Source organism: Arvicola amphibius, chromosome 8, assembly GCF_903992535.2.
Source record: "Arvicola amphibius chromosome 8, mArvAmp1.2, whole genome shotgun sequence".
Classification (NCBI taxonomy): domain Eukaryota; kingdom Metazoa; phylum Chordata; class Mammalia; order Rodentia; family Cricetidae; genus Arvicola; species Arvicola amphibius.
The window spans coordinates 46,320,975-46,346,587 of record NC_052054.1 but is presented as its reverse complement, the minus strand read 5'-3'; the positions used below and the strand labels follow the sequence as shown (position 1 = coordinate 46,346,587).

At 38.2% G+C, this 25,613-nt stretch overlaps 1 protein-coding gene and 1 non-coding gene across 4 annotated transcripts in view; both read left to right on the top strand.

The window, feature by feature from the left end:
• Positions 1-25,613, top strand: part of Kpna5 (karyopherin subunit alpha 5) — a 49,141-nt gene continuing 23,528 nt past the window's right edge. The window contains exons 1-7 of one of the 3 annotated variants that reach the window (XM_038340006.2): positions 1-52; positions 8,310-8,443; positions 9,950-10,051; positions 10,183-10,282; positions 14,416-14,510; positions 17,115-17,246; positions 19,110-19,198. In XM_038340006.2, the coding sequence (XP_038195934.1) occupies positions 8,315-8,443; positions 9,950-10,051; positions 10,183-10,282; positions 14,416-14,510; positions 17,115-17,246; positions 19,110-19,198 (647 nt within the window). In that variant the 5' untranslated portion in view covers positions 1-52; positions 8,310-8,314. Of the gene's footprint in view, positions 53-2,559; positions 2,723-4,601; positions 4,698-8,309; positions 8,444-9,949; positions 10,052-10,182; positions 10,283-14,415; positions 14,511-17,114; positions 17,247-19,109; positions 19,199-25,613 lie in introns of those variants that run through there. The other 2 variants (XM_038340005.2, XM_038340007.2) reach the window with 2 other exon arrangements.
• Positions 6,457-6,529, top strand: Trnak-cuu. Its single transcript has one exon. It is a non-coding gene; the product is annotated as a tRNA-Lys (tRNA).

Genomic DNA, 25,613 nt, shown 5'->3' with positions numbered 1-25,613 from the left:
GTCAGAGAGACGCCATGGATCCATTGGAGACAGTCGCTGGGAATTTTACCTGGTAAGTTACTGCCACATGGTGATACACAAACTACTAGAAATGGGTTAAATTAATATAAGAGTTAGCCAATAAGAAACTAGACCTAATGGGCCAAGCAGTGATTTAATTAATACAGTTTCTATGTGGTTATTTCGGGGCTAAGCTAGCCGGATGGCTGGGACAAACAAGTGGGTCTTCCTCCTACAATGCTTTAATTAACCTGACAGTGATGATTCGGTCTTTCTCCTCAAATCTTTGGGATTAATACACCCTGACTCAAATATATATATATATTATTAGCCCAACAAGATAGCCAACACCATAATGACAATATCAGAGTTAGGAACTGGAAGACTCTTGATGAGATCAATACGTGATTAGAACTGGCATTATCATTATTCTGTAGACGGATTTTTATTTAGGCTACCAACTCACTAAAAAAACAACATGGAGGAGACTTCTTATTAATTATGAAAACTTGGTTGGCTGATAGCTTAGGCTTGTTTCTAACCAGCTCTTATAACTTAAACTAACTTATTTTTGGTTTTTTTGAGACAGAGTTTCTTTGCAGCTTTGAAGCCTGTCCTTGAACTAGCTCTTTTAGACCAGGCTGGCCTCGAACTCACAGAGATCTTCCTACCTCTGTCTCCTGAGTGCTTGGATTAAAGGTGTGTGCCACCACCGCCTGGCTAAACTAACTCATTTCTACTAATTTACTTTCTGCCTGATGACTTTATCACCTCATCTCCATGGTGTCCATCCTGCTTGCTCTGCATCCCTTGTTGTCTCCATCTTCTTCTTCCCAGCATCCTCTGTGCCTGGAAATCCTGCCTAGCTATTGGCCATTCATCTTTTTTATTAAACCAGTCACAGTGACACATATCTACTCAGTGTAAATCGGAGGCTCCACCCAAAACCCTCTCCCCTGGAGTTGCTTCAGTCCAAACTCCACCTCTGAAAAAAGCCCACCAAATGTTCTACCCCCAAGGACATTAAAAGTCCCCAACTCTTTGGATCCTCTCGTGGTCTCCTCAAATATACCCGGAGCCACCCAGGAATGCTTTGCTTAGAATAAACCTGGATTTATTAATTCAGGTAATTGGCTTATTTCATCAGTGGCGGCAGATTCCCATTAGCCAGGAATTTAATACTTCACAGAATATTCCACAACATTACTCAGCCCTGAGACTACAGAGAATAAATCTACAGACGTTTAAAGACAAGGCATGAAGTACTTATGACTCAGCAGTCCAGTCATGGCATGTTCCTTTGTCCACTACTGTCTCTTCTCCGATTCTGTCCTACAAGGTGATCTGACAAGTTGTGAATCTTTCTTCAAGATACAGGTTCCTCCCTGGTTACCCCATGGGCTTCAGTCATTCCTTTGTCTAACAGGAGATTGCTGGAGAAATTCTAATTTCATAGAATTATACTTCTAATAGTCTGGTGGGCAAAAAAAATCTAAGTGTCTCTTTAGAATATGTTCATTCTTGGCCACTCAGGCTGCTTACAGTGCTAGTATTTGGAAAGTCTTGTCCAGGATCCTTTTGTTAAGCTTCCCTTCTCAGTTACACACATGGACAAAGAATCAGTTTTTATCTCTTTATATTTCAGTAACCAGACATTTAGCTACTCTAATACATCGAAAATTTCTCTGTGACTGGAATCATGCTGTTTGTCTTGCATATTCAGAGCTTAGCATTACCCATGGGCCTTAGTCTGCTGCCCCCACTACTGCTTGTAGCTCTTCAGGGTGGATTATCGGCTTGGGTGAGTTTGCTATAGTGTAGAGTGCTTCATCTGGAGTTAATTCTTGCATTGATAGAAAACGACATTTATTGAAATCCTTCAGGTGTTAGAGGCTGAAGCAGGAGACTTGTAGGTGACTATTCTTTCTGAACAACATGATGGCCAGCGGCACACACACACACACACACACACACACACACACACACACACACACACACAGAACATCGTAAGATGTTTATAAAGCTGAAGGAGGCAAAAGGCTGCATCTGATTTTCATGAGCCTTGAGTTTTTGCTCTGCTTTTAAAAAACCTGTTTGGGGCCGGGCGATAGTGGCGCACGCCTTTAATCCCAGCAGTTGGGAGGCAGAGACAGGCGGATCTCTGTGAGTTCGAGGCCAGCCTGGTCTACAAGAGCTAGTTCCAGGACAGGCTTCAAAGCTACAGAGAAACTCTGTCTCCAAAAACAAACAAAAACAAAAACAAAACAAAACCTGCTTGGGTGCTAGATCCCCGATAATAAACTGGTTCCACAGCACTTTCAATATATTATTCTAGGATGGAGAGGTAGATGAATGAACGAACAAAGGAGAGCTCGACCTTGCAGGCACAGGGAGGACTAGTGACAATCCTCACAGGCAGCAGCAACCTTGCAGAACAAGCTGCTGGGTGTTGTCCTTCAGAGCCACCAGCTGAGCAGCCACGCCCCTCTGCAGCGACGCTCGCTGCCACGCCCCCTCCGCCCTGGCCGCGAGAGCAAGGGCTTCTGGGAGCCGGCTTAGGGTCTGAGGAAGGGGCGCCGGAGGCGGCCATCTTGGGTTGGTTAACGGGTCGCTGCTGCGAGCCGCGGTCGCGGTCGAGGTGGAGCGTCCACCCCGTGCTGTCCGCAGCCGTGGTCACCGCGGGAGACTGCTAGTCGGGGCTCGGGAGGGACCGCGTGAATGTGTAAGTGTGAGTGACGCAGGCCGGCCGCGCTCGCGCGGGGCTGGGACCTCGGTCTGCTGCTGGTGTGCATGTCCCTGTCCCTGGGAAGGGTTCGGGGCGGGTGCCCCGGGGCTCGCGGGCTCGGGAAGGGCTGCAGCTTGGGGGCGTGGCAGCGATCACGCCGCCCGCCCCGCCCTGCTCGCGGCTCCTGCTCCTCCCGGTGTCCGGCGGCTGTCACCGTGCCTGTAGGACGGTTCGGGGACCCTCCGTGAGGCACCCGAGCAGGCATCCTTAGCCTCCGGCCCCAAAGCCAGCAACCCTGCGTTCCGTGCTGCGCTCTGTCAGCTGGCTTCCCAGTTTGAAGATGAAAATGCAATGCATAATAGATGTAGGGATTTGGAAGCTATGAGAGGGCGTAGCGAGATGTCAACCATGACATTTACACGTCAGCTTTTTCTACACATCAAAGAATGGGGGGGGGGGGGGGGAGACAAGAGGCTTTTTGACTTGCCTCTCAGTTTCAGTCCTCAATAACGGCTGCTGTTTTGTAGGGACTAGGGTTCCTAAAGGGAGGCAGGAAACTTTGCTTCGCACCTAAGTACTGTGTGTTTGGTCGTAGGGACTCAGGATTGTCACTTCCCTCTCTGTACAGGCTTGTCATTTTCTAGCGAGGTGTCCAAGCACAGAGAAATGATGCTTTAGTGACTTGAGAAATTGCTTTAACAAATACCAGAAAAACAAAGACTCCTGGAAGTTCAGATTCATTATGTGCCTAACTTCATCCAATGTGGTTTTTGTAAGAACCGGAATAAAAATAAGTTTAGGAATGACAAAGCAAGCAAACAAAACAAAACAAAAACAAAAGCCTCGGTTTGGCAACTTTAAGATGTCTGGATAGCATTTCTTGTATTTCAAATAATTTTTGTTCAATTCAAGCCTTTGAATTCCAGTCCTTAAAAAACTTGTTTTCCAGCTAAGTAAATTTCTCTGGGTGAGATAACACAGTGAAGAAGGCAAAGTTGCAGAAAGTTAGTATCATTGAATAAAAAGAAAGAACATAATGTGTTCTTGGAGCTACCTTTAATTTGGATTACAAGTTTGTTAATAATTCAAGAGGGATCTAGAATGCAAAAATGTTGTGGGGGAGAAGGGCCCAAAGTGACCCAAACAATTGTGAGGAGTAAAGATTAGAGTTTCTATTCGTTTGCAGTTTTAGTTTTTATTCCTTGAAGAAAATGGCTAGTTTTGTAATTTTCACAGTGGGATGATGGCGTAAATCACAAACAATCCCACACCAGTTTGGAATTATGATTAATAGAATGGTTATTTATTTAAAGGGGAAAAAACTTACAGATCACCGTCCCAGACAACAGCCCTCTGCACAATCAGGAAGGGAGCCTAGTCGTCAGAAGCGGAGCAGGAAGCCAGAGAGCGAGCGGAGGGAAGTGGCCGCAATTTTAAAAAGAGAGACCACGCCCCAATGGGCTGGTATCTCAGCGGCTATTGGCTAAAGGAGCAGAAGGAGCTCCCGCAACAGTGGGGTAATAATTATGATTGTAATACATGTATAAAGAGAAATATTTATTGTGGAATAGAATATTTGTTTAGCTATGGAAAGATGTGTTGCTGTTTTATCTTGTCTGCCTAAGGCACCTGATTGGTCTAATAAAGAGGTAAACGGCCAATATCTAGGCAGAGGAGGGTTAGATGGGGCTGGTGGGCAGAGAGAAAAGGGGAGCCAGGCCCAGCCAGCTGGACACAGAGGAAGCTGGAGAGCAGGATGGACAGTACATACATGAGGTAAATGAGCCTCCGGGCAGCAATAGATTAATAGAAACGGGCTAACTTGTTTGTGTTGTTTTTTATTTTTAAGCTAGCTAGAAACAAGCCTAAGATAAGGCTGAGCATTCATCATTAATAAATCACTGTGTCAAGATCTGGGGCTGGTGGTCTAAAAAGCCTACTGTAGTATTGGAAAGGCTGGGGAGGTAGCTGGGTAAGTATGAAGGCCTTTAATCCTCAGAACCCAAGGAGGCACTTGGGCCAGAGGTGGTGGTGCACACCTTTAATCCCAGCCCTTGAGAGGCAGAGCTAGGCACACCTCTGTGAGTTCAAGACCAGTCAGGTCTATTTAGCAAGTTCTAGGCTAGCTAGGCCTACAAAGAGAGATCCTGTCTTTAAAAATAAAATGATTGTAAATCACTTTTGTGGTCCCATTGCTAGGGATTTGAAACAGGCAGATTCGTGGAGCACCCTGAGAGCCCTCTGAGACTAAATAACAAGCCCAAGGTCCTTGTCTTAACAGAAAAAGTGGGTGACTCCTGAGGATCGAAACCTAAAGTTGATTGGTGGTGTTGACACATGCGAGTATACACATCCATAAATAAATAAATGAATGAATATTGACGATGGAATATATAGATTTATATATATATGTGGAATATATATATATATTATACATATATAAAAGTGTGTGTTCAAAGTGTTTAAATGCCAGCAATCTACATATGTAGTTGAGAAAATTTTACAAGATTTATTTGTATAAATAGAGTATTTCAGTAACAAATGTTATTTCAGAAACTAGTTTTTCCTTGTTTTTCTACTTAAGCTGTTAGTGAAATTAGAGTTTTAAAAATACATTTTTTCCTTTAAACTTTTATTTTTATTATTTTAAATTATTTATACATGGGCATGGGTATGTGAGTGCAGGTGTCAGAAGCATTGGATTCCTATGGAGCTGAAGTTAGGAGGAGTTGTGAACCGCCTTGATTTGGGTGTTGCAAGCAAACTGGGGTCCTCTGTAAGAGCAATACATACTCTTAACCATTGAACTATCTCTCCAGTCCAAGGTTTGTAATATATAAAAAGAGAGGAGAATGCATACATTGTTATTAATTAACCTCGATTTAACAGTTTCTAGTTTCTGTTTGTAGATTGACTTAGTTATTTTTTCTATTGCTGTGATAAGACACCATGACCAAGACAATTAATAAAAGGAAGAGTTTATTTGGGCCTTACAGTTTCAGAGGGATAGAGTTTATGACCATTATGACAGGGAGCATGGCAGCAGGCCAAAAGCGTGCTACTGGAGCAGTAACTGACAACTCACATCTTGAGACCCCACAAGGCAGGGAGAGAGACACTGGGAATGGCCCAAGTGTTTTGAAACTCAAAGCCTGCCCCTCCTCTGAATTCTTCCCAGTTACTTCTACCAGCTGGGGACAGGTATTCAACCATGAGCCTATGGTGCCTAATCTCATTTAAACCACCACATAGGTATATATGAATTGCTGAAACATATGTGAAAACTGGATTTTGACCAGCTGTAGATGTCTCATGTATTCTGAGCGTGAGGTTTACCTCTGGACTCTGCTTCTAATCTACAAACTTTTTCCCATTCTTTAGTCCTTAGCCCATTGTGTTCTAATTTGAACTCCTTTAGTAGTGAACTTTGCTTTACTCCTTTTACCAGTGACCTCTGGTTATCAAATCTGATGCCTTGTTTGGTACTTGGTTTGTTTGCTTGATGAGTCAACGGAAGAGTAAAATATGTTGAGGAGTGTGTTATAATGTCACTGCTACTCAAATACTTCTCTGGCTCTCGTTCCTTGCACTCTCCCCACTCCTGTATTTTCTCTTACTTTCTTCTCTGTCCCAATTCTTTTGGTTTTCTTTCGTCTTGCCCCCCCCCCCACTGAAATGTGTAGTGAGGAGCTGCGGTCAGGCCTGCTTTTTGTCCCGTCCGGCTCCCAGCCACCCGGCTAGCTCAGTCGGTAGAGCATGAGACTCTTAATCTCAGGGTCGTGGGTTTGAGCCCCACGTTGGGCGCCAAAATGAAGGGGCGTGGTTGATCGGCAGTTATGATTCACCAGACTAGCTTTAATATATAATACAGCTTTAATAAAGGAAAGAAAAGGGAACTTACAAGTCAAAGGTTCCAGCGAGGAGTGCAGGAAAACAAAGAGCAGGAGGGCTGCAGGCCCGCCAGATTTTATAAGTAAATATTAGCCTAACGGGGACATGCCTTACAAACAAGGTGATTGGCTGGGTTTCCCCTTCAGAAATGTAAATACCATGAGGAGTTTTCCTGTCACCTTTCTTTTTGTGGCTCTCCATGACATTGGATAATCAAGTCAGGACCCTTGTTCTGTGTTTCAAACTGTATTTCCAACCATCTGTAGCTCAACGCAGTCTCCTAAAGTCGGGATTCATCTATTACAATGACTGCAGTTAACGTCAGCAGCACTCTCATTGAGATTTCACTTGTTTCCTTTAGTTCTGCTCCATAGGATCAAGTTTGAACTTCCCAGCTGGACTGCAGGAACCATATCTGTTTCATGTTTACAGCTTCATATCTGTTTCATGTTTACAGCTTCATATCTGTTTCATGTTTACAGCTTCATATCTGTTTCATGTTTACAGCTTCATATCTGTTTCATGTTTACAGCTTCATTGCTGTCTCTTTCTGCTTGAGGCACACTTTATTTCTTACTGTTCTATGTTTATGCTAGGCTTCTAATTTTTTGCCATATCTTCATATATTCTTTCTGTTTGAAATGCTTCTCCCCTCCCCTTTCTCTCCTTTTTCACAGAGCAACACTGAAGCCTTTCTGAGCTTCCTAAGGGACACTTAATTGCTGTTTCTTACTGTCCTCTCACAGAATTTAATGCATATGTTTTAGTGTACTTTATTGCTTATATACCTGCAAACCAATTAGCATCTTACATCAGAGAGGTCAGATACATGAAAGCCCCCCTCTTCTTTGTTTCTGTTTTGAGGCAGGGTTTTTCTGTGTAACCCTGGCCATCCTGAAACTCACTATGTAGACCAGCCTGGTCTGGAACTCAAGAGATCCACCTGCCTCTGCCTCCCAAATGCTTTGATTAAAGGCATGCGCCACCACTGCCTGGCAACTGGTTAATAGTAGCTTCTGGTCAGGCCTGGGTATGTTCTTCGGACTTATCACAGTAGTGTATTAAGTGATCACTAAGTATCTGTCACATTTAACTTACAGTTGGAATACTGCTGTAGATCACTGTTTAGTCCTCATGTGTGAACCCAGAGTAGGTTATAACATAAGCATAAAATATCATGTATCAGTATAATAACGGTGATGAGTATTTTTAGACCCAAATTTGTTACTTGTTTAATATTGCTAAGGCTTAGATGTGATTTGTTCCTGCCAAAATTTGTATTCTAATTTCATTGCCAGTGTAGAAACCCTTTGGACCAGCAGCTTTGTCACCTTATCTCATCTACAAATGCCCACTGACTTTGCCTTTCTGCTTCTCTGCTGTGTATTAATTAGCATGAGGCTCCATCTCAAGTGGGGCATCTGCTGGCACCTTCCTGGCCTCCAGGTCTGTGAGCTAACTAAACCTCTTGTGAAGTAAGTTGCTAGGGTCTCAAGTGGTCCTTAAGGCATCAGGAAATGTGCTAAGACTAAGAAATAAATACTGAACTATTTGGTCATTTTTCTCTAATATGATAGAGGTGTGAGAGACAGTATTTTTGGTCAAATGTAATCAGTGATCTTAAATTTAGTTGCCTACACTAAGCCTCTTACGTTGTTTTGAGAGTTATCCCTGTATGTTTTCTTCCCCTAAGGTTCCATGGCTAGTCCAGGGAGGGATAACTACAGAATGAAAAGTTATAAGAATAAAGCCTTAAATCCTCAAGAGATGCGAAGGCGGAGAGAAGAAGAAGGAATACAACTTCGAAAACAAAAAAGGGAAGAACAGGTGGGTGTTCTTAGATACAACAAATCCATCCATTCTAGTCTGTACCTCATGTGGAGGTTTGCAAGTTTAATTATCATTGCTGTATTTTAGAAAATTTTAAATGCTAAGTGTTTGAGAAAATTGATTTGCTAACTCTGTTCCTTAATTAAGTCCCTGGAATAATATTTGTAAATTCATTGATTAGAATCTTGTACTAAGATAGTTACTGACTATGGTGATTTTTTTCTTGTGTTAATAAACATTTTGCTATCATACTTTTCCCCAATGCTAAAAATGCTTACCATTGAGTCATTTAGCTCACCTTCAGTTTTCAGCATAGACTTTGTCCCCAGAAAACACATGATATGTGTTGTGGATTTCATAAGTCTTAAGGTAATTATAGTCATCTTTCTGTGTTTTCATTTTATGCTTTCTGTATTTGCTAATATAATAGCTTCTATACTTTGCATATGCTACTTATGGATACGTCTTAACATTTTTCATTCCAATATAGATTTGGAAATATTTATAAAGAAGTAGTTCTTACAATAACAAATAAGTAGTTCTTACAAAAACAAGCTAAAAATAGTGTATGTAAAGGACTATTCCCAAAAGTCCAAGAAGGCCTGCTTAGAAATGTAGTAATTGTGGTTTTTCAGCTCCTGTCTGCAGTATCTTGCAGAACTTACTTCAAAGAAACAAGCAGACAAACAAAAAAACCTGTTGACTAAAAAAATGTGTGTACAGACAGTGGAAGAGCTGTATTTATTTAATCATCAAAGTACAAGGAGGTTTTTTGGTTGTTTTTTATCTTTCTATTTTTATTAATGGAACTAAAAGGTATAGGGCTGTTTTTCCTAAGACTTTTTTCCTATTGCTCTTTTTTATTTTATTTAGACAGGGTCTCACGTAGCCCAGGCTGTCCTCAGATTTTCTTGTAGCTGAGGATGACCTTGAGTTCTAGAGCCTCCTGCCTCTAACTCAGGTGCTGGAATTATAGGCATGCACCACCATGCCCAGCTTCCTATTGCTTGTTAATTGGCTATATTGACTCTGTAGCATGATAGTTATACTGTGTGATTTACTTTTTAAATCAAGAGTTCTCTTTTTAAAGATTTGTTTTTATTTATTATGTGTGTATGTTTGTGGGAGGATATGTGCATTGAAAGCAGTTGGCCATAGAAACCAGACGTATCAGATGCCCTAGAACTGGAGGTACAGATGGTTTTAAGTTGTCAAACTTGGGTACTTGGAATTTAACCTTGGTACTGGGACTCTGGTCCTCTGCAAGAGCTGTATGCACTTTTAAGCACTTACCCATCTCTCCAGTCCATAGTAAAGATTTTCTTAGAAAAATTCTTCTATAGTTAGTCATCAACTAAAGAAATATATGCCTTTTCAAGCCCTATAAAATGTAAATGTTTAATATTTTGAATTATAAAAATCATTTTGTTTACTCATATGAATACTATGACTGTTGAATGTTTTGGAAAACTTAGTATATAAAATAATTTTTCTTTGTTGCAGTTGTTCAAACGCAGAAATGTCTCTTTGCCCAAAAATGAAGACTGTATGCTAGAGAGTCCCATCCAGGACCCAGATGTCAGTTCCACTGTACCCATTCCAGAGGTATACTTTACGAAAATGTGTTTTGGTTTGTATTATGCCTCATAATATTTCTGAGACAGTATATACATCAAATAATATAAATAATATTCATGCAAAAACATTTGCCTGTTAATTTTATTTCTGTGTTTTAGGAAGATGTCATCACTGCAGATATGATTCGGATGGTTTTCTCTAGCGATGCTGAACAGCAGCTGGCAGCAACACAGAAATTCAGGAAACTGCTCTCTAAAGGCAAGAGTTATTTTCAGTGGCTATTTGATGTTGCAAAATTTAAGGCAGAGATTTATATTTTTTAAAATTTTGGGAGACTTATTTTTTTTCCTTTTTTTGCCAGAGACAGGTCTTAATTTTTCTTTAAAATATAGTTTAGCCTGATATGGTTGTGTACACCTTTGTTTGATTTTGGTTTTTTTCCTTTGAGAGAGGGTCTGTGTACCTAATCTTGGTAACCAGGATGACGCTCACTAGGTAAGTCAAGCTGGCCTCCAGTTCATACAGGCTGGCTCACCTGCCTCAGCACCCAACTTGGTTGTGTTTACCTTTTTAGTCCCAGCATTTGGGAGGCAGAGGGAGGCAGATCTCTGTGAGTTGGAAGCCATCCTGGTCTACATAATGAATTCCATGCCATCCAGAGCTGCAGAGAGATCCTGTCTTTAAAAAAAGTATTTTAAAGTATCTTTTTCAAAATATATTGTTAGAATAAACCCATTGTAGAAAAAAATTATAGAAGAATCTAAAGAAGCAAATCAAAAATAATTCTGTTACCAGTAAATAAGGCTATAATTCTATATAGAATATACTTTTTTAGACAGATTTTTTATTTGTTCAGTTTTGACTTGGAGGAGACAAGGTTTATCATGTAGCTAAGACTGGCCCCAAACTCTCCATCGTCCTGCCTCACCTTCACAAGTGCTGGGAGTTCAGTTATGCAACACCGTACCCAGCTCTTTCATTATTTACTGACCGTTTGTAATTCACATGGTCAAATTACTTACCCAGTTAGTATTAGTATTGTTTCATATGTAGAATTTATAGAATTGGTGATTGAATTGTAAGGAATTTTTAAGGTGTTAAGATTTTGCAGATAATGTGACATCACCCACCTTAAAATAAAATTTGCTAAGGTGAGGAGTGAAGGCAATCTTGTGGTTTGGTCAGCATAATCCAAGTCTTTTGTCTTTGCTCTCTTATGTTTTAAGAGTGAGTGTATTATAAACAGTTAGAAAATAGGGCTGGCAGAGTGCTCAGTGGATAAAGGCAATTGCGACCAGACTCTGTGACCTGAGCTTGATCCCTAGAGCCTATATGTCTGAAGGAGAGAACTGACTCCTCCCAAAAGCTGCCGCCTGTCCTCTGCACTTGGACAGTGGCATACAGTCATTTGTGAACATGTCTGCACACGCCACATAAATGAGTGCAAAAACTTTAGTAAGAGAAAATTATCAAATATATCTTACTTTTTAATGACTACATTTAGCTTTCATATCTCATCCTTCATCTTCCAGTCGTTCAGAAATATTATGAAATCAGAAATGATTTCTTTTTATCTCTGCACTTTAGAATATTTTTGCAGTTGATATTTATGCTATCTGATTCAAATTTTTTATTATATTCTTTTTCAAGATTTGTTTTTGACACATGCATAGTGTACAACTGATAGGATTTCTGTAGATTATGTTTGAGAATTTTGAAGTTGTTCTTAATTATTTTTCTACCACATCTTTATTATTATTGAACTTATTTTGATTCTTTAAAGTAAGAATGTAGTTTGAAAGATTTTAATCTTTCTGTTATCTGTATCATCATTCTCTGAGGTGAGACTGTTTTAGTAAGACAACTGTTTTCTGTAATTTCAAACTGTCATGTTTCTATTAAGCTTTATATGTCAATTATTTTTCACCGTTTCTTCTTAATATTTGTATTTTTAAGCCTATGTTAGACATAAAACAGGGGATATAAACGCTCTCTTTTACTGATTGACATGGATTTCTGCCAAGTCTATCAGGGATAGGAGAATTTTGGGTTTACTATATTTTTATTTAACCTGGGGAAGCAGCTGTAAATAGAACTCTTAGCAGAAACAGCAGGCAGCTTGTAATTCTTCATCTTTAAGTAGTATTCTAACAGTTGCCACAAAGCAGATTTAAGTATGCCACTGGCTACTGCATAGCCTACCATTAAACCTAAAACTGATTTAAATCAGATGATAAACCTTTGCTAAAATCCCTTTATCTGCTTATCCATTATGGCCACTCTTGTAATGTAAATTATGGGTTACACTTCTTCAATTCCATTTTTGCAGAGATTTTCCCAAAGCTTTTCTGTTCTGTATTATTCTTTGTTTTCAGTGCTGGAGCATATTTTTTCCTATTTTGCTTATATTTAAATTGCCAAATGTCTATGAATCTTATTTATAATAGCTCATCACCTTTATAAGCTTATATAGACTTTTATTTTGTTATGTAATATCAATAGCTATTCATGGTATGTGTTAAATTAGCTGATAATTCTAGTGCACTTTAATTGGCTTCTTTTAGATGGAATGATAAAAAGTGTTGCTTTGAACTTTGGGCAAAGAGACTGCATTTGTGTTCTTATGTAAGTGACAGGTCTGCGTCTGTGTTTACTTATAGATACTGATGGTCCAGTGTCCATTTCTCACTGCCTTCTAACCACACATCCTGTTTTCATCTGCCATCTCATCACCTCTGTCCTCAAAGACAGCAACACAAATTTCTGTTCTTTAAATTTTAAAAAAGGAAAGTTTAGAGTTTTCCATCAGAAAAAGAAAAAAAGAAGATAAAGCTGGTAACTCTTGTCCAAAAATTCTGACACTTTCAAAGATAGAGGTTGAAGGGGCATAAATGTCTACTAATGTTTTGTAAGATAGGGGAAAGGATAAACATTTCAAAAAATCTGGACTTTCATTTACAGCACAAAGGAAAAAATTTAATGGACATAATTTTGTTCATTAATTTCGACTGACTGCGAGTTCTCTCAAGGGACTTGATGAACAGCTGTTTTAGTACCAGTCAGGTTGAGCATGATAGGTGTATGTGGCTTGGCTATGCTTCCTTTAAGAAAAGTTACAAAAGCAACCGCATAGACACACTAAAGTGTGGTGTGGGACAAAGGAGAAAAGAATTTAGGGAGTTTCTGAAGTTTTTAAGTGGTAATCGTGAATGACTAGTGAGTTTAACAAAAGAGGTCCGTTTCTAGGAAGAGAATAGAAGACGTACAGGAACACCACCCCAGAAGCTACTGAACCACTGACAGCACTGTTTATTGAAGCAGAGGTAGAAGAAAGATTTCCTTGTATTTAGTTGGTCAGTACTTAAATACATTTGTTTGAATTTTATTTGAATTGCATGAGGATTTATGATTTTCAAAAGTCTGCATTTCATGAAAAAATCATGGTTTTTAGATAGTTTAATAGCATTTCTATAAATAATAAATAATGTCTAGACAAAATAAAATCTTGTCTGACTGAGACAGGTAAGTGAATGATTATTACTAGTGAGGGAACATCCTTGGAAATCGAGGGTAGTGCTGTAAGGATTTAGTGAGGACTTTCTCGTTGGGGTCGGGAGTATTAGACTCAGATTCTCCCATTTTGTAAGGATGATCTCTTAAATATATTTCATATTGGGAAATATATTTTAGTTACCTATCATTGCAGTTAATGAAAAAGTAGTTTGCTTTGCAAAAAGTACTGCAGTAATGAGAACATTTATCTGCAGTTACATCCAGCTAAGAGTTTACACCTAGGTTAGTGAAACGTATGCCATCTGTGACAGTTATATTACTTTGCAATTTGTTAAAAGTCTAGAATCACCTAGGAGACTAGCCTCTGATCATGCCTGTGAGGGCTTGTCTTGATTTCCTTAACTGAGATGGGGAGACCTGTCCACTGCCATTAGCACTGTCCTCTGGCTGCAGCTGTGCACTGACTGTGTAAATGGAGAGGTGGCTGAGTAGAGGATGTGGCTCTCTCTGGATGCAGTGTAACCAGTTGCTTCATGTCCTTGCTGCTGTGACTTCTCTGCTGTGATGGACTGCAACTATTCCTTTAACGTTCTTTGTTTTTTGTTTTTGTTTTTTGTTTCGTTTTTCAAGACAGGGTTTCTCTGTAGTTTTGGAGCCTGTCCTGGAGCTAGCTCTTGTAGACCAGGCTGGCCTCGAACTCACAGAGATCCACCTGCCTCTTCCTCCTGAGTGCTAGGATCAAAGGTGTGCACCCTGGCTTGGTCAGGCTGTTTTATCACTACTCAAGGAAAAGGAGCTGAGATGCATATTGTGTGAAATGGGGATCATTTCATTGTTTTTCTGTGTCTATGTAACATCCTTTCTTTTTTAAATCTTAGAACCCAATCCACCAATAGATCAAGTTATACAGAAACCAGGAGTTGTACAGAGATTTGTGAAATTTCTTGAAAGAAATGAAAATTGTACTTTACAAGTGAGTCTGAAGTTTTCTTTTTAAATCTCCTAGAAATGACTGAGTTTCTAGTGGAAATGGTTTCAGTGCTAACTATATTGTAAGCATTAATTAAATACTTGACCCTTAAAGAAAAAGTAGGTATCACTCTTGGTTAGTGTGCATGGCTATGATGCTAATTTCTGCTAGGAATTATTTTATTGAACAGTTCCCGGAAGCATAAAATCACAGCTAATGTTAATGAAATTCTATAGGTGTCAACCTTTGTAAACTATTTTTTTAAGATTGATAGATTTATTATGTATACAGTGTTCTGTCTAAATGTATGCCTGCACTCCAGAAGAGAGCACAGGATCTCATTATACATGGTTGTGAGCCACCATTATGGTTGCTGGGAATTGAACTCAGGACATCTGGAAGATCAGCCTGTCTCTTAACCTCTGAGACATCTCTCCAGTCCAGCTACTTTCTTTTAGAAAACTCAAACTAAAGTGTTAATCTCATTATTAAGCTTCTTTATTTTTTTTCTGAATCAGGGTCTATCTAAGTAGCCCTGACCTTAAATGTAATTTACAGAGGTCTGCCTTCCCCTGTTAATGTGTTGAAGTTAAAGGCTCTAGCCACCACATCCACCTCTGTTGGTTCTTAAAGAACTGCTTAAAATGTTTCCAGCTGATCTTTTTAAAGAATAAATTGGTATGATCAAAGTTAGATTTTTTTTCCTAGAGAGCATTATCTCTAAACCCTGATATGGTTACAATCTCCCAAATCATTTGCTACTGATGATAATTTAGTGGAGATTGCAAACATTTTAATGTTACAAAGAGATAACACTCCTCACTTTGATGTCTGTATACACTCTAGAGTCAGGCTTATGTTTTAGGGATTGGAAAGGACTTCCCTCTAAACTCAGTGCTGTTGTCAGTGAGGGACTGTGAGACACAGTTGTTGAAATTACAGCTGAGAGTGGTGGGCCACTTGTTTGAGCAGTTTGGGAAAGGCCCCAATTTTAGGTATAAGCAAAAGAATATGAAATACATGTGAATGTGAAAAAAAAATGTTTAGAATTCCTAATCAGAGTCTCTGAGGAAAAGGATGTTTTATTCAGGTCAGTTATTTTGAATAAGAAGTAATAGGATTTTATCTCTGCTTTATAAAAACTGTTGAGTACAAACTAAAGTGCAGGTCTCTGATATTTATTATTATTTGGCTCTTTACTTCTAGTGAATGAAAGAAGAAATGAATGGACATAAATAAATAAAATTATTGAGTGCTAACTTGAGAGCCAGGCATTATATAAGATATTGTAGGTCCAGAATTAAGACATTGTTCCTGCTTACAGAAATTCAAGTGCCTTGCAGAAGGTAAACATCCTGAGAGCTAAGAAGTAGCACAGTGTGCTTAGCACTGCAGCCTGGCTATGAAGGAAGTGCTCTGGGGACACAGGATGGAGCAGCTGACAGGGGATGAAGGAAGGAATATTCCATGAGAGCATAGCATTTTTGCAGGCAGTGTGGTGTGTATGCAAGAACATTGGGAACTTAAATCTTTATTCGATCCTGATGAAATTTACCAGAGTAATTTGGGGATCACTCCATACTGTTACTTAAATGGGTGTTGATCTGCTAGTTCAGACCATTAGTCTAAGTTCAAACTAGGTTCCTGTGGGACATATTGTCTATAGTCAGTTTTTGTTAGGCTTGTACACTTTTAAAAACTAGCGACTTCAAACGAATATACAGCTATTTCACATTTGTAGCAAATCGAAACAGTTGTCATTGCTACCGCATAATACAGCTGTGTTTGTGTGTGTGGATCTGTTGCCCGAGTCCAATGCCCGCAGAGGTCAGAGGCATCCATCTGCAGTTACAGGGAGATTGAGCACCCATATTTTGGTGCTGGGAATCAAACGTGGGTTCTCTGTAAGAGCATCCATGCTCTTCACCACCGAGCCATCACTCCAGCTTTAATGCCATGGCTGTGCGTTCCATTTTGTTCAGTTCTTCAGTAGGGTGTGACTTTACCAGTCTTCCTAATGCATTCTCTTAGGGGTACAGGTCAGATTTGTAAACCTGTAGTTACTTTCTGTTTGTTTTCTTATTTACAACTGATGAGGGAGGGCTATCATTTCCACTGATGTGAAATATAAGCTATTTCTCAGGGTTTTTCTTCTCCGTCTTTCAGAGGTCCTGTTGTATGAAAGACTACCACACTTCAAGTCCCACCTCTGTTTACAATAAAACCTCTGTTGAACAAACACCTAAATGTCTCACATTCTAATTTTCATGTTTTTAAATGAGGTTGGGGTGACTTGATCCCCCAGGACGCAAGTAGCTTTATGATTCTTTCACTCCGTAAGTAGTATCTCATTTGTTTTTGAAGAGCCCGCTTTAGAATACCAGTTGTATTTATATATTTTTGGCATTATAAATATACTTCTTTTTGGTTTTAGTTCATGCAATCTGAAGAATCTTTTTGCTTATTTAAATATTGTTTTCCCATCTATAAACTTGATTTCTCAATATTTTTTATAACCATAAGTCAGCCTTTTTACTTTGTTTCTACTTCCTTATCCTTTGTGACTTTTCCTTTATTCTGTCATTCACTTCACTTTTCTTTCCTTAGTTTGAAGCTGCCTGGGCATTAACTAACATAGCATCTGGAACTTTTATGCATACAAAGGTAGTGATTGAAACTGGAGCTGTTCCAATTTTCATCAAACTTCTCACTTCGAAACATGAAGATGTGCAGGAGCAGGTAAGTTCCTAACTTGTGCCGCGTGTTGTATATAGAGATTTTAATTTTCTCTTGAAAATACTACTTGTAATTTTGATCTCTATTTCATTATTATTCCCAATTTGCCTAACATTTATTTAAAATACATTAATTTTTTTTTCATTCTCATGTCAGAAGTGGGAAAGAATGAACTGCTTTGGCCATAATTCTGTTTTTTTTGATGAGAATGGTCTCAGCACAGGATCCACTTTTCTATATGTGAAAGCACACAGGGAGATGTGGGTGGCTTCAGGGCTTATGTCTGGAATGCTCTGACTCCTTCTCTGCATGTACAGGGCATATTTTAATTTTTTAAAAAAAAATTATATTACTTTGAATTGAATCATTTTGATAGATTTCAGTAGTTAATTTTCAAAGTTTTCTTCTAAGAGAGAAAATTTGATAACATGATTGAACCATCTAAAGAAACTCAAGTTTTGGGTACTTTTGTTTTGGCTGTGCATGCTCATCTGGTGATCTCCTTTTCCATTCATCATTTAGTTTCATGAAACTTGTATCCACTTGCCACTAATATTGGGTAGTTTTTTTTTAGGAGGTTAATTACTCTTCTAAGAAAGTATTACTAATTATCCAACACAAATTCATATTTTCAGTAACTCATTATCTCTTCATTAATTGTACATTTGCTTTTCTTAGCTTACTAATGTTAATAATATAGATGTGGACATCATCGTGTATTGTTTTTTATGTGCTTCTGGGCTATCTGGTTACTTTATTAGGGAAAAGGAATTACCTTGTCAAAGCATATGGAGATGATTGCGCAAATATAGCCCCACCTACAGAGAGAGAATACTTTTTTTTTTTAAGGCAGGGCAACCTATGTAGCCTTGGCTGACCTCAAACACAGCGATACATTTGCCTCTGCCTCCAAGGTGCTTGCTGGGATAAAAAGTACACGTCACCATATCTTCCCCCCTCTTGATAATGTTATTAAGGTTTAGTAATAAGATAGTAAAAATTATCTTTAAAGTATTTTTTGGTCTGGTTTTAAACTTTTTTTTTTAATTTTAATCTTAGATCTCAAATAGATGTTAAAAATAATGATTCATGTTTTAAATTCTAAAATAAGACTTTCCAAGTTGAAAACATAATATACTTTTGTGTTTCTATGAAAGTTTTAAAGTGAGACTATGATAAAATGGTAATTTTCATTTGGATAGTCACTCATATAATTAAAATTCCCTACTATTTGCTTTCAAAATTATACTAAATTGACTAATCTTAAAGTTTCAGTGTTCATCTAATTCTCATCTTAGTTATTTATACTATGTTTTTTTTTTTTTCTTTTTTCTTTTTGGTTTTTCGAGACAGGGTTTCTCTGCAGCTTTTTTAGAGCCTGTCCTGGAACTAGCTCTTGTTAGACCAGGCTGGCCTTGAACTCACAGAGATCCGCCTGCCTCTGCCTCCCGAGTGCTCGGATTAAAGGCGTGCGCCACCACCGCCCAGCTTATGGTTTTTTTTTTTTAACTCTTACTCAGAAATTAGTACCATTCTAGCTAGATTTCTTGGCAGAGGAGTAAATCTCTAGTATAATTAGAAAATTTTCTAGATAAATTTATCTTTCTTGGTAGATTCAAAATAGATTCCTTAAGCTCTTCTTTGAATATTATTGAGAGTTCACTAGAATATAAGGAAAACCTAAGTGCCCTTACCTTATGATTTAAAATATGGTAGCATTTCATTTAAAAATTTCTTCCCTTTCATCTTTCCTTGCCTTTGTTTTTTCACATTTCCTTGAAAACATTGTTGCTTTAGAAAAATTCTCTTAGCACAGAGTGTCTGATTTAGGATATTGTCTTAAGAGCAATGTTTTATTTTTCTCAGGCTGTTTGGGCACTTGGTAACATTGCTGGTGACAATGCAGAATGCAGGGATTTTGTTTTGAATTGTGAGATACTTCCACCTCTTTTAGAGTAAGTATTTTGTTTCAGTTTATCATAAGTTAAATTTGCATTTCGAAAACAAAATTATATACTCCTCCATTTCTATATAACAGTTAAATTCTCAAACATTGTTTTATTTTGTAGTTTTATGATTGGCCAGGCCAAAAGTTATTTAAAAGTAGGTAAAACCAAAGAAAAAAAATTCAAATTGTATCCTTTTTTAAAAATGTCTTTTATGATGCCAGGTGATGGTTGTACAAACCTTTAATCCCATCACTCAGGAGGCAGATGCAGGTGGATCTCTGAGTTCGAGGCCAGCCTGGTCTACAGAGCAAGTTCCAGGACAGCCAGGACTACACAGAGAAACCCTGTCTCGAAACACACACACATCCACCCACCTTCCACCTCCCACAGACTCATGTGCGCGTGTGCACATGCACACACACAAACAAGTCTTCTCTGTTCTCTTATTGGTACTTCTTAGTAATCACCACTTACATGATGCTTTCAGTGCTAAAGTAATTCTGACAAGGACATCCACTACTTTATAGTATAACAACATTTAAATGGTCCCGTAGTATGAACAACTTTTTAAGGTTAAAAATGTTATGTATATATTGTGTGTGTGTTTGGGGATAGGGGTGTGTGCACCTGATTGTAGTTGTCCATGGAGGCCAAAGGAGGAGGGTGTTAGATTCCTGAAACTAGAGTTATATATGGGAAGTTGTGAGCTAGGATCTGAACCTAGGCCCTCTGTAAGAATAGCAAATGCTCTTAGCCACTGTAGTGTCTTTTCAGGGCCTCATAAAATGGAATCTTTAATACTTAAATTGTGTACTTATGATGTCTATAGAATTTTATATTTTATTTTAAAATGTCCTCAGAACAATGACCACAAGAGGTTTTTGATTTAGTGCTTGGAAGTTACTTTTTACTTACAGTGACTGAGTAAGTAGTTTCTTGTCTGGATGCTTTACTGTTAAGATTTATCTTTATGTATGTGTGTCTGTGTTGGGAGCATGTTCATGTGAGTGCAGGTTCTTGAGAACAGCAGAGGCTGTCAGAGTTTCTAGACCTGGCGTTTATAGCAGTTGTGAGCTGCCTGATGTGGGTGCTGGGAAGTGAGCTCTGGAAGAGCAGCGAGTGAGAGTCTTAGCTGATTGATATTTAAAAGAACATTATGCTGTGATATAAGGTCCTTTAAAAAACTGATAAATTGAAAGAGAGATCTGTACATTAAATTTCAGTGACAATTATTATGAAAGAAAAAACTAATCAAAGAGATGATTGGAAGAAAAAATATCATTGTGTGATATTCTCAATCCTTTTCAGGGGAGGAATTAAATAGAATAAATTTAAATATCTAGACTAGTTTGAAACCCTTTGTCCTAATAAACAACACCATAGAAATGATTTCTTGGCATGAAAATACGATTAAATAAACTTGATTAAGAACCAGTGGCATGCAGACCACTGAATTGTTTGCTACAGTTTTACTACTATAGACTTACTTTTTGGTCATTGTCCTTTCCAAGTGACATTTTTCTGATTTATTTGATTTATAGATTAACTGGGCATTTTGTTTCTTTATATACTTTTGGTACTATTTCTCTAGGTTATTTTTCTGCTTGTTAATTTATCAGATTGGTAGTGGTTTATGATGTTGTAAGCATTTGCTAGCTTTTGATCTCTTTTAAATGCCCTGCAAAGGTCTTTGTTGGTGGTAACTGAACAAACCTAAGTCAATAGAGATCAAGACCCAACTATCTAGCTGTGTTCTGCCAGATGTTTACATAATGTACTTCAGAAACAATGTTAGAAAATACCAGAGTTTCGCTACAAAATTTAACCATAGAAAGTTGAAAATTTCATTCAGCATTTGAGAAGTGTGTCACATACAGTGAGGCACACTCTTAATCCCAGCAGTTGGGAGGTAGAGGCAGAAAGATTAGGAGTTCAAGATCATTCTCTTACATGAATCCCTGTTTTGGGGGGTTTAGCAAACAAAATATTGGAAAGTTTAAAAATAAAGGATTTAATCATGTTAGCTACCATTTGTGGTCACTAGCCGAGAAATGATGATGAATTAATCTGTTTTTACATTGAAACTCACTCAGCTAATATTTAAGTATATATGCCTTTTCTATTAATATGTCATTTGATCATTTTTGGTTGAAGTTTTATTTATTTTTTTGCAAATTTAATTCTTCATAAATATAAGTCTTAGTTCTATAGACTATATACTAACACAACTTTATTTAAATATAATTTAACTTCATAATTTTATACTTTTTCATAATAACATATTAAATCATAATAAATATATTATCGGTTGGCCAATTTACTCCCTGAAGTGATATCTGTTTTCTTTTGCTTTGCTTTGTATCAGTGGAGTTCAGTAGCTACAGAACTAAAAGCCTAAAATATTTGCCGAAAAAAAACTTAAGCCATAGTATAAAAGTTAAAAAAAAATATTACTTTTGTTTTTAAACGGTGTGTAGCTTTTAGAAGCTTTATCTGTTTATAGGAAAATCTTCAGAACAGTGTTTTAGGTTTTTTCTTTCTTTTTTTTTTTTTTTTTGTTTTTTTTTTTTTTTTTTTTTTTTTTTTTTGTTTTTCGAGACAGGGTTTCCCTGTAGTTAGGTTTTTTCTTTCTTAATACAGATAACATAGAATTTACTATTTTATCTGATGGTAATACTGATTATTAAGTGGAAAGGATCTAGAATAACCCAGAAATAAACTTACATGCATACATGTGATGGATTTTTAGGTTGCATTGATTGACATTGGAAGAGTCAGTTGATGTGGGTAGTACCATTCCATAGGCTGGGGTCCTGAGCTGAATAAGAATGATCAGTGACCTGCATGCCAGTATTGCCTGTTTTCTGCTTCCTTACTGTAGATGGTGGCTTTGCTGTGTTGAGTTGTGCCAGGCCTTCCCCATGATGGACTTTACCTTCAAACTGTGCCATTAAAGAAACCCTTTTTCCTTAGTTTTTTTTTTGTGTTTTGTTTGTTTGTTTTTGTTTGTTTTCATTTTTCTTTTTCTAGATAGTGTCTCTCACTTGGCTGAGTCTAGCTTGGAACTTTGTATGTATCCTAGGATAGCCTCTTGGCAATCCTTCTAACTCGCCTCTTGTACTGGGAGTGCCCAACTCATTTTAACCACTCTGTTCTTCCATTAGGTGGCATCAAGTAGATTGCTACTGTTGCACAATTAGCAACACTTTCTACTTCCTGAATTTTTATTCAACTCAGAAACCTAATGCTCATTAAGCCGTCACATCCCAGTTCAGCATCACAGCTCTTGGGCACTAAAATCTACTATCTTTACCTGTATATGCCTTAAGTTAAACAATACAGCATCATCTTTGTGTCTGGTGTGTTTCTTTTAGTGTATTGTTTTCAGGTTTCATCTGTTCTGTTTCATGTAGTAGTACTTCATTTTATGGATGAATAACTTTTCATTTTTTCAAAAAGCAATTGCCATTTTGAATCTGTAGATTGCTTTCTTGTAGTCGAAGGTTGCTCATTTGTTTCCTGGCCACCCAGGCCTGAAATATTCACACTGGTTGTGGCTGGTTACCAGCTAGGTTCCATCCAGCATCTGAAATCTGTCTTCTGCGGCAGCTACATGGCTTTCCATTGACTCAGCTTACTCTCTCCTCCTCTTTCTGCTTGGAATTCCTGCCTTGCCTTATTCTGTATTACAATAGACCCATAGCAGATTTACCCAGTGGTATTCACAGTATACACAGGGGAATCCCACATCACTTCCCCTTTTCTGTCTAAGCAAAAAGGAAGGCTTTAACTTTAACATAGCAAGATTACATACAACAAAACAGTTATCAAGCAAGAATTATAGTTAAAATATTTATATCGCCTTTATCTATTATCATAACTAATGAAAACTATAACTATTTTTCAATTCCACCAAAGACCCCAGAAGGATATAATATTACCTAAGTCATCAGGAAGTACATTGTAAGCAACTTCCAAAACTCTGAAATTGACAGAGACATCTCACTGCCTGGACAGCCACCCAAAGTTCTTCTGTAACATTGGGGTACCCATCTTCAGCCTACAGACCTGTAGTATCCGGCAGACTTCCACGATGCAGGAAATTTGAAGATCTCTTATGCCTTGTACTGGCAAAGTTCATCAGTTGCTTTCTTCTGTGTCCTGCAGAATGTCTAGCAGACTCTTTCATGAAGCAGGAACCCTGAATGACTATCTCACCTTCTTTAGGCAACTTCAGCAGTCATTTTTTTGTGGGTCCTGCATGTCCAGTTTATTACCATCAAGCAGTTCAAGCAAGAGCAGTTTCTTCCCAAATGGCTGTCAAACTCCATAAGGAACATCTTCAATGCCCATCTTCCAATTGAAGTAATTTGTGCTGCCAGGAGCAGATGTGTCTCATTGTCATGAAAAGTCCTAAATTTCTAAAACATTTTAAATGCCATATTCTGTTAGTCTTTGAAAGAGTTGAAGAATACCTATATAACTGAAATATATCTCTATATATTAGAAAAACCTAACTAACATGACTACAACATTAAATATTATAGATGATTATCTATTAACCTATATTTCTTAATTATAAATTATATTTTTAAATGAGCTGCACAAACACACAATATCTTAATCAAGAGCAGAAATATATATTTAAAAAATTGACCTTAAGTTTGTATCAATAGACCAAGATCCATACCAGTGCAAAGTATTCATCTCTATAGTATATCCCCTTTAAAGGTAAATAAACATTTATAAACAATATTTGGGAATTTGAGCATAGTTTTCTCCAAACTGCTTCCTGCTTTTGTTGGGCAAAGTATTTTCTTTGGGGGGGGGGGGTATTCATAGTGACCTTTCATGGGGTCTTGGTCCATCAAACCACATTAGTCTGGGTAGATTCCACAGGTTCTCATCCTCTGTGGAAACAAAAGAAGAATCTCTTTTCCAAAGCAGCATATCCTTAGACTCAAATTTTGAAGTCAAGATTCCTTTAAATTATATATGTTGGTTTAGCTTAGCAGCCCCCAGAATCAAGTATGTCTCTGTACTTAGCTCATTGACAGACCAAGAATTCAAAGAAAACACAATAGGGCTGGAGAGATGGCTCAATAGTTAAGAGTATTGCCTGCTCTTCCAAAGGTCCTGAGTTCAATTCCCAGCAACCACATGGTGGCTCACAACCATCTGCAATGAGGTCTGGTGCCCTCTTCTGGCCTTCAGGCATACACACAGACAGAATATTGTATAAATAATAAATAAATAAAAAAAGAAAACACAATAATATACATAATCCAGACTATCTGTGTATTTTTCCATCTTTACATGGCTTATTTTTCTGTACTTTTTTAATCAATGACTGTACTCTGTCTTTTTGAAGACTTTTAGTTATTAAAACCATTTACTTTTATAACTGTCTATATATATTTTTCTCTCTCTCTCAAGCCTATGTACATTTATCAAACACTGTAACCCATTTAGAGGTCTTTTCCATCTGTATTTGTCTTTATTTCGTATCTGTAATAATTTTCTGACCAGGACTGCTTCTTAAAATGCTAAGCAGCGTGGCTAGGACTAAGACTGCTTTGCCATTTGACTCTGCCAGTCCAACACGACAGAGATCTGTTCACTGCCTCTGAGACTGTTGGGTGGGAGCTGTCCTCACCACTTCAACTCTGGAAACCAGTTGGCCCATTTTGCCACCAAGTAACTTGAAGCATGCTGCCCACAAACCCCATTCAAGTGCTTGGCCTCCTGAACGTGCCAGAGTTTGTGCTGGAAAGCACGAACCAGGAAGCTGCTGCTATGGGGTTTTTTTTTTGTTTTTTTTTGTTTTGTTTTTTTTTTTTTTTTGGCTGCTAATCCTGTATCAGGAAGACCTCTCTTAAAGGAGCCATGCCTCTGCTTACCACCCGCAATCCCTGTCTATCTGAAAAAAAAATGTGGCTAAACTTTGGAGTTTTGTGTGTGTGTGTGTGTGTGTGTGTGTGTGTGTGTGTGTGTGTGTGTAGAATTCCTTGCCAAGCTCTCTAAGGTTTTAGATGGATTTAGGTGGCACATGTTGGTGCACCAATTTGTTGTCGAAGACTGCTCGCTCCTTTCCTAGCCACCCAGACCCGGAATAATCACACTGCACTATATTAATTGCAGTACTGCTTGACCACTGACTCTATTGTATTCCTAGCTAGCTCTTACATCTTAAATTAGCCTATTTCTATTAATCTGTGTATTGCCATGTGGTTGTGACCTACCTAGGTAAGGTTTCATCTGGCCTCATGCTGCATGGCTTCTCATTGACTCCACCTACTCTCTCCTCTAGCTGCTTGGAATTCCTGCCTTGCCCTGTTCTGCACTGCAATAGCCCAAAGGAGATTCTTTATTATCCAGTGATATTTATAGCATACAGAGGGGTATCCCACATCATTTTCTT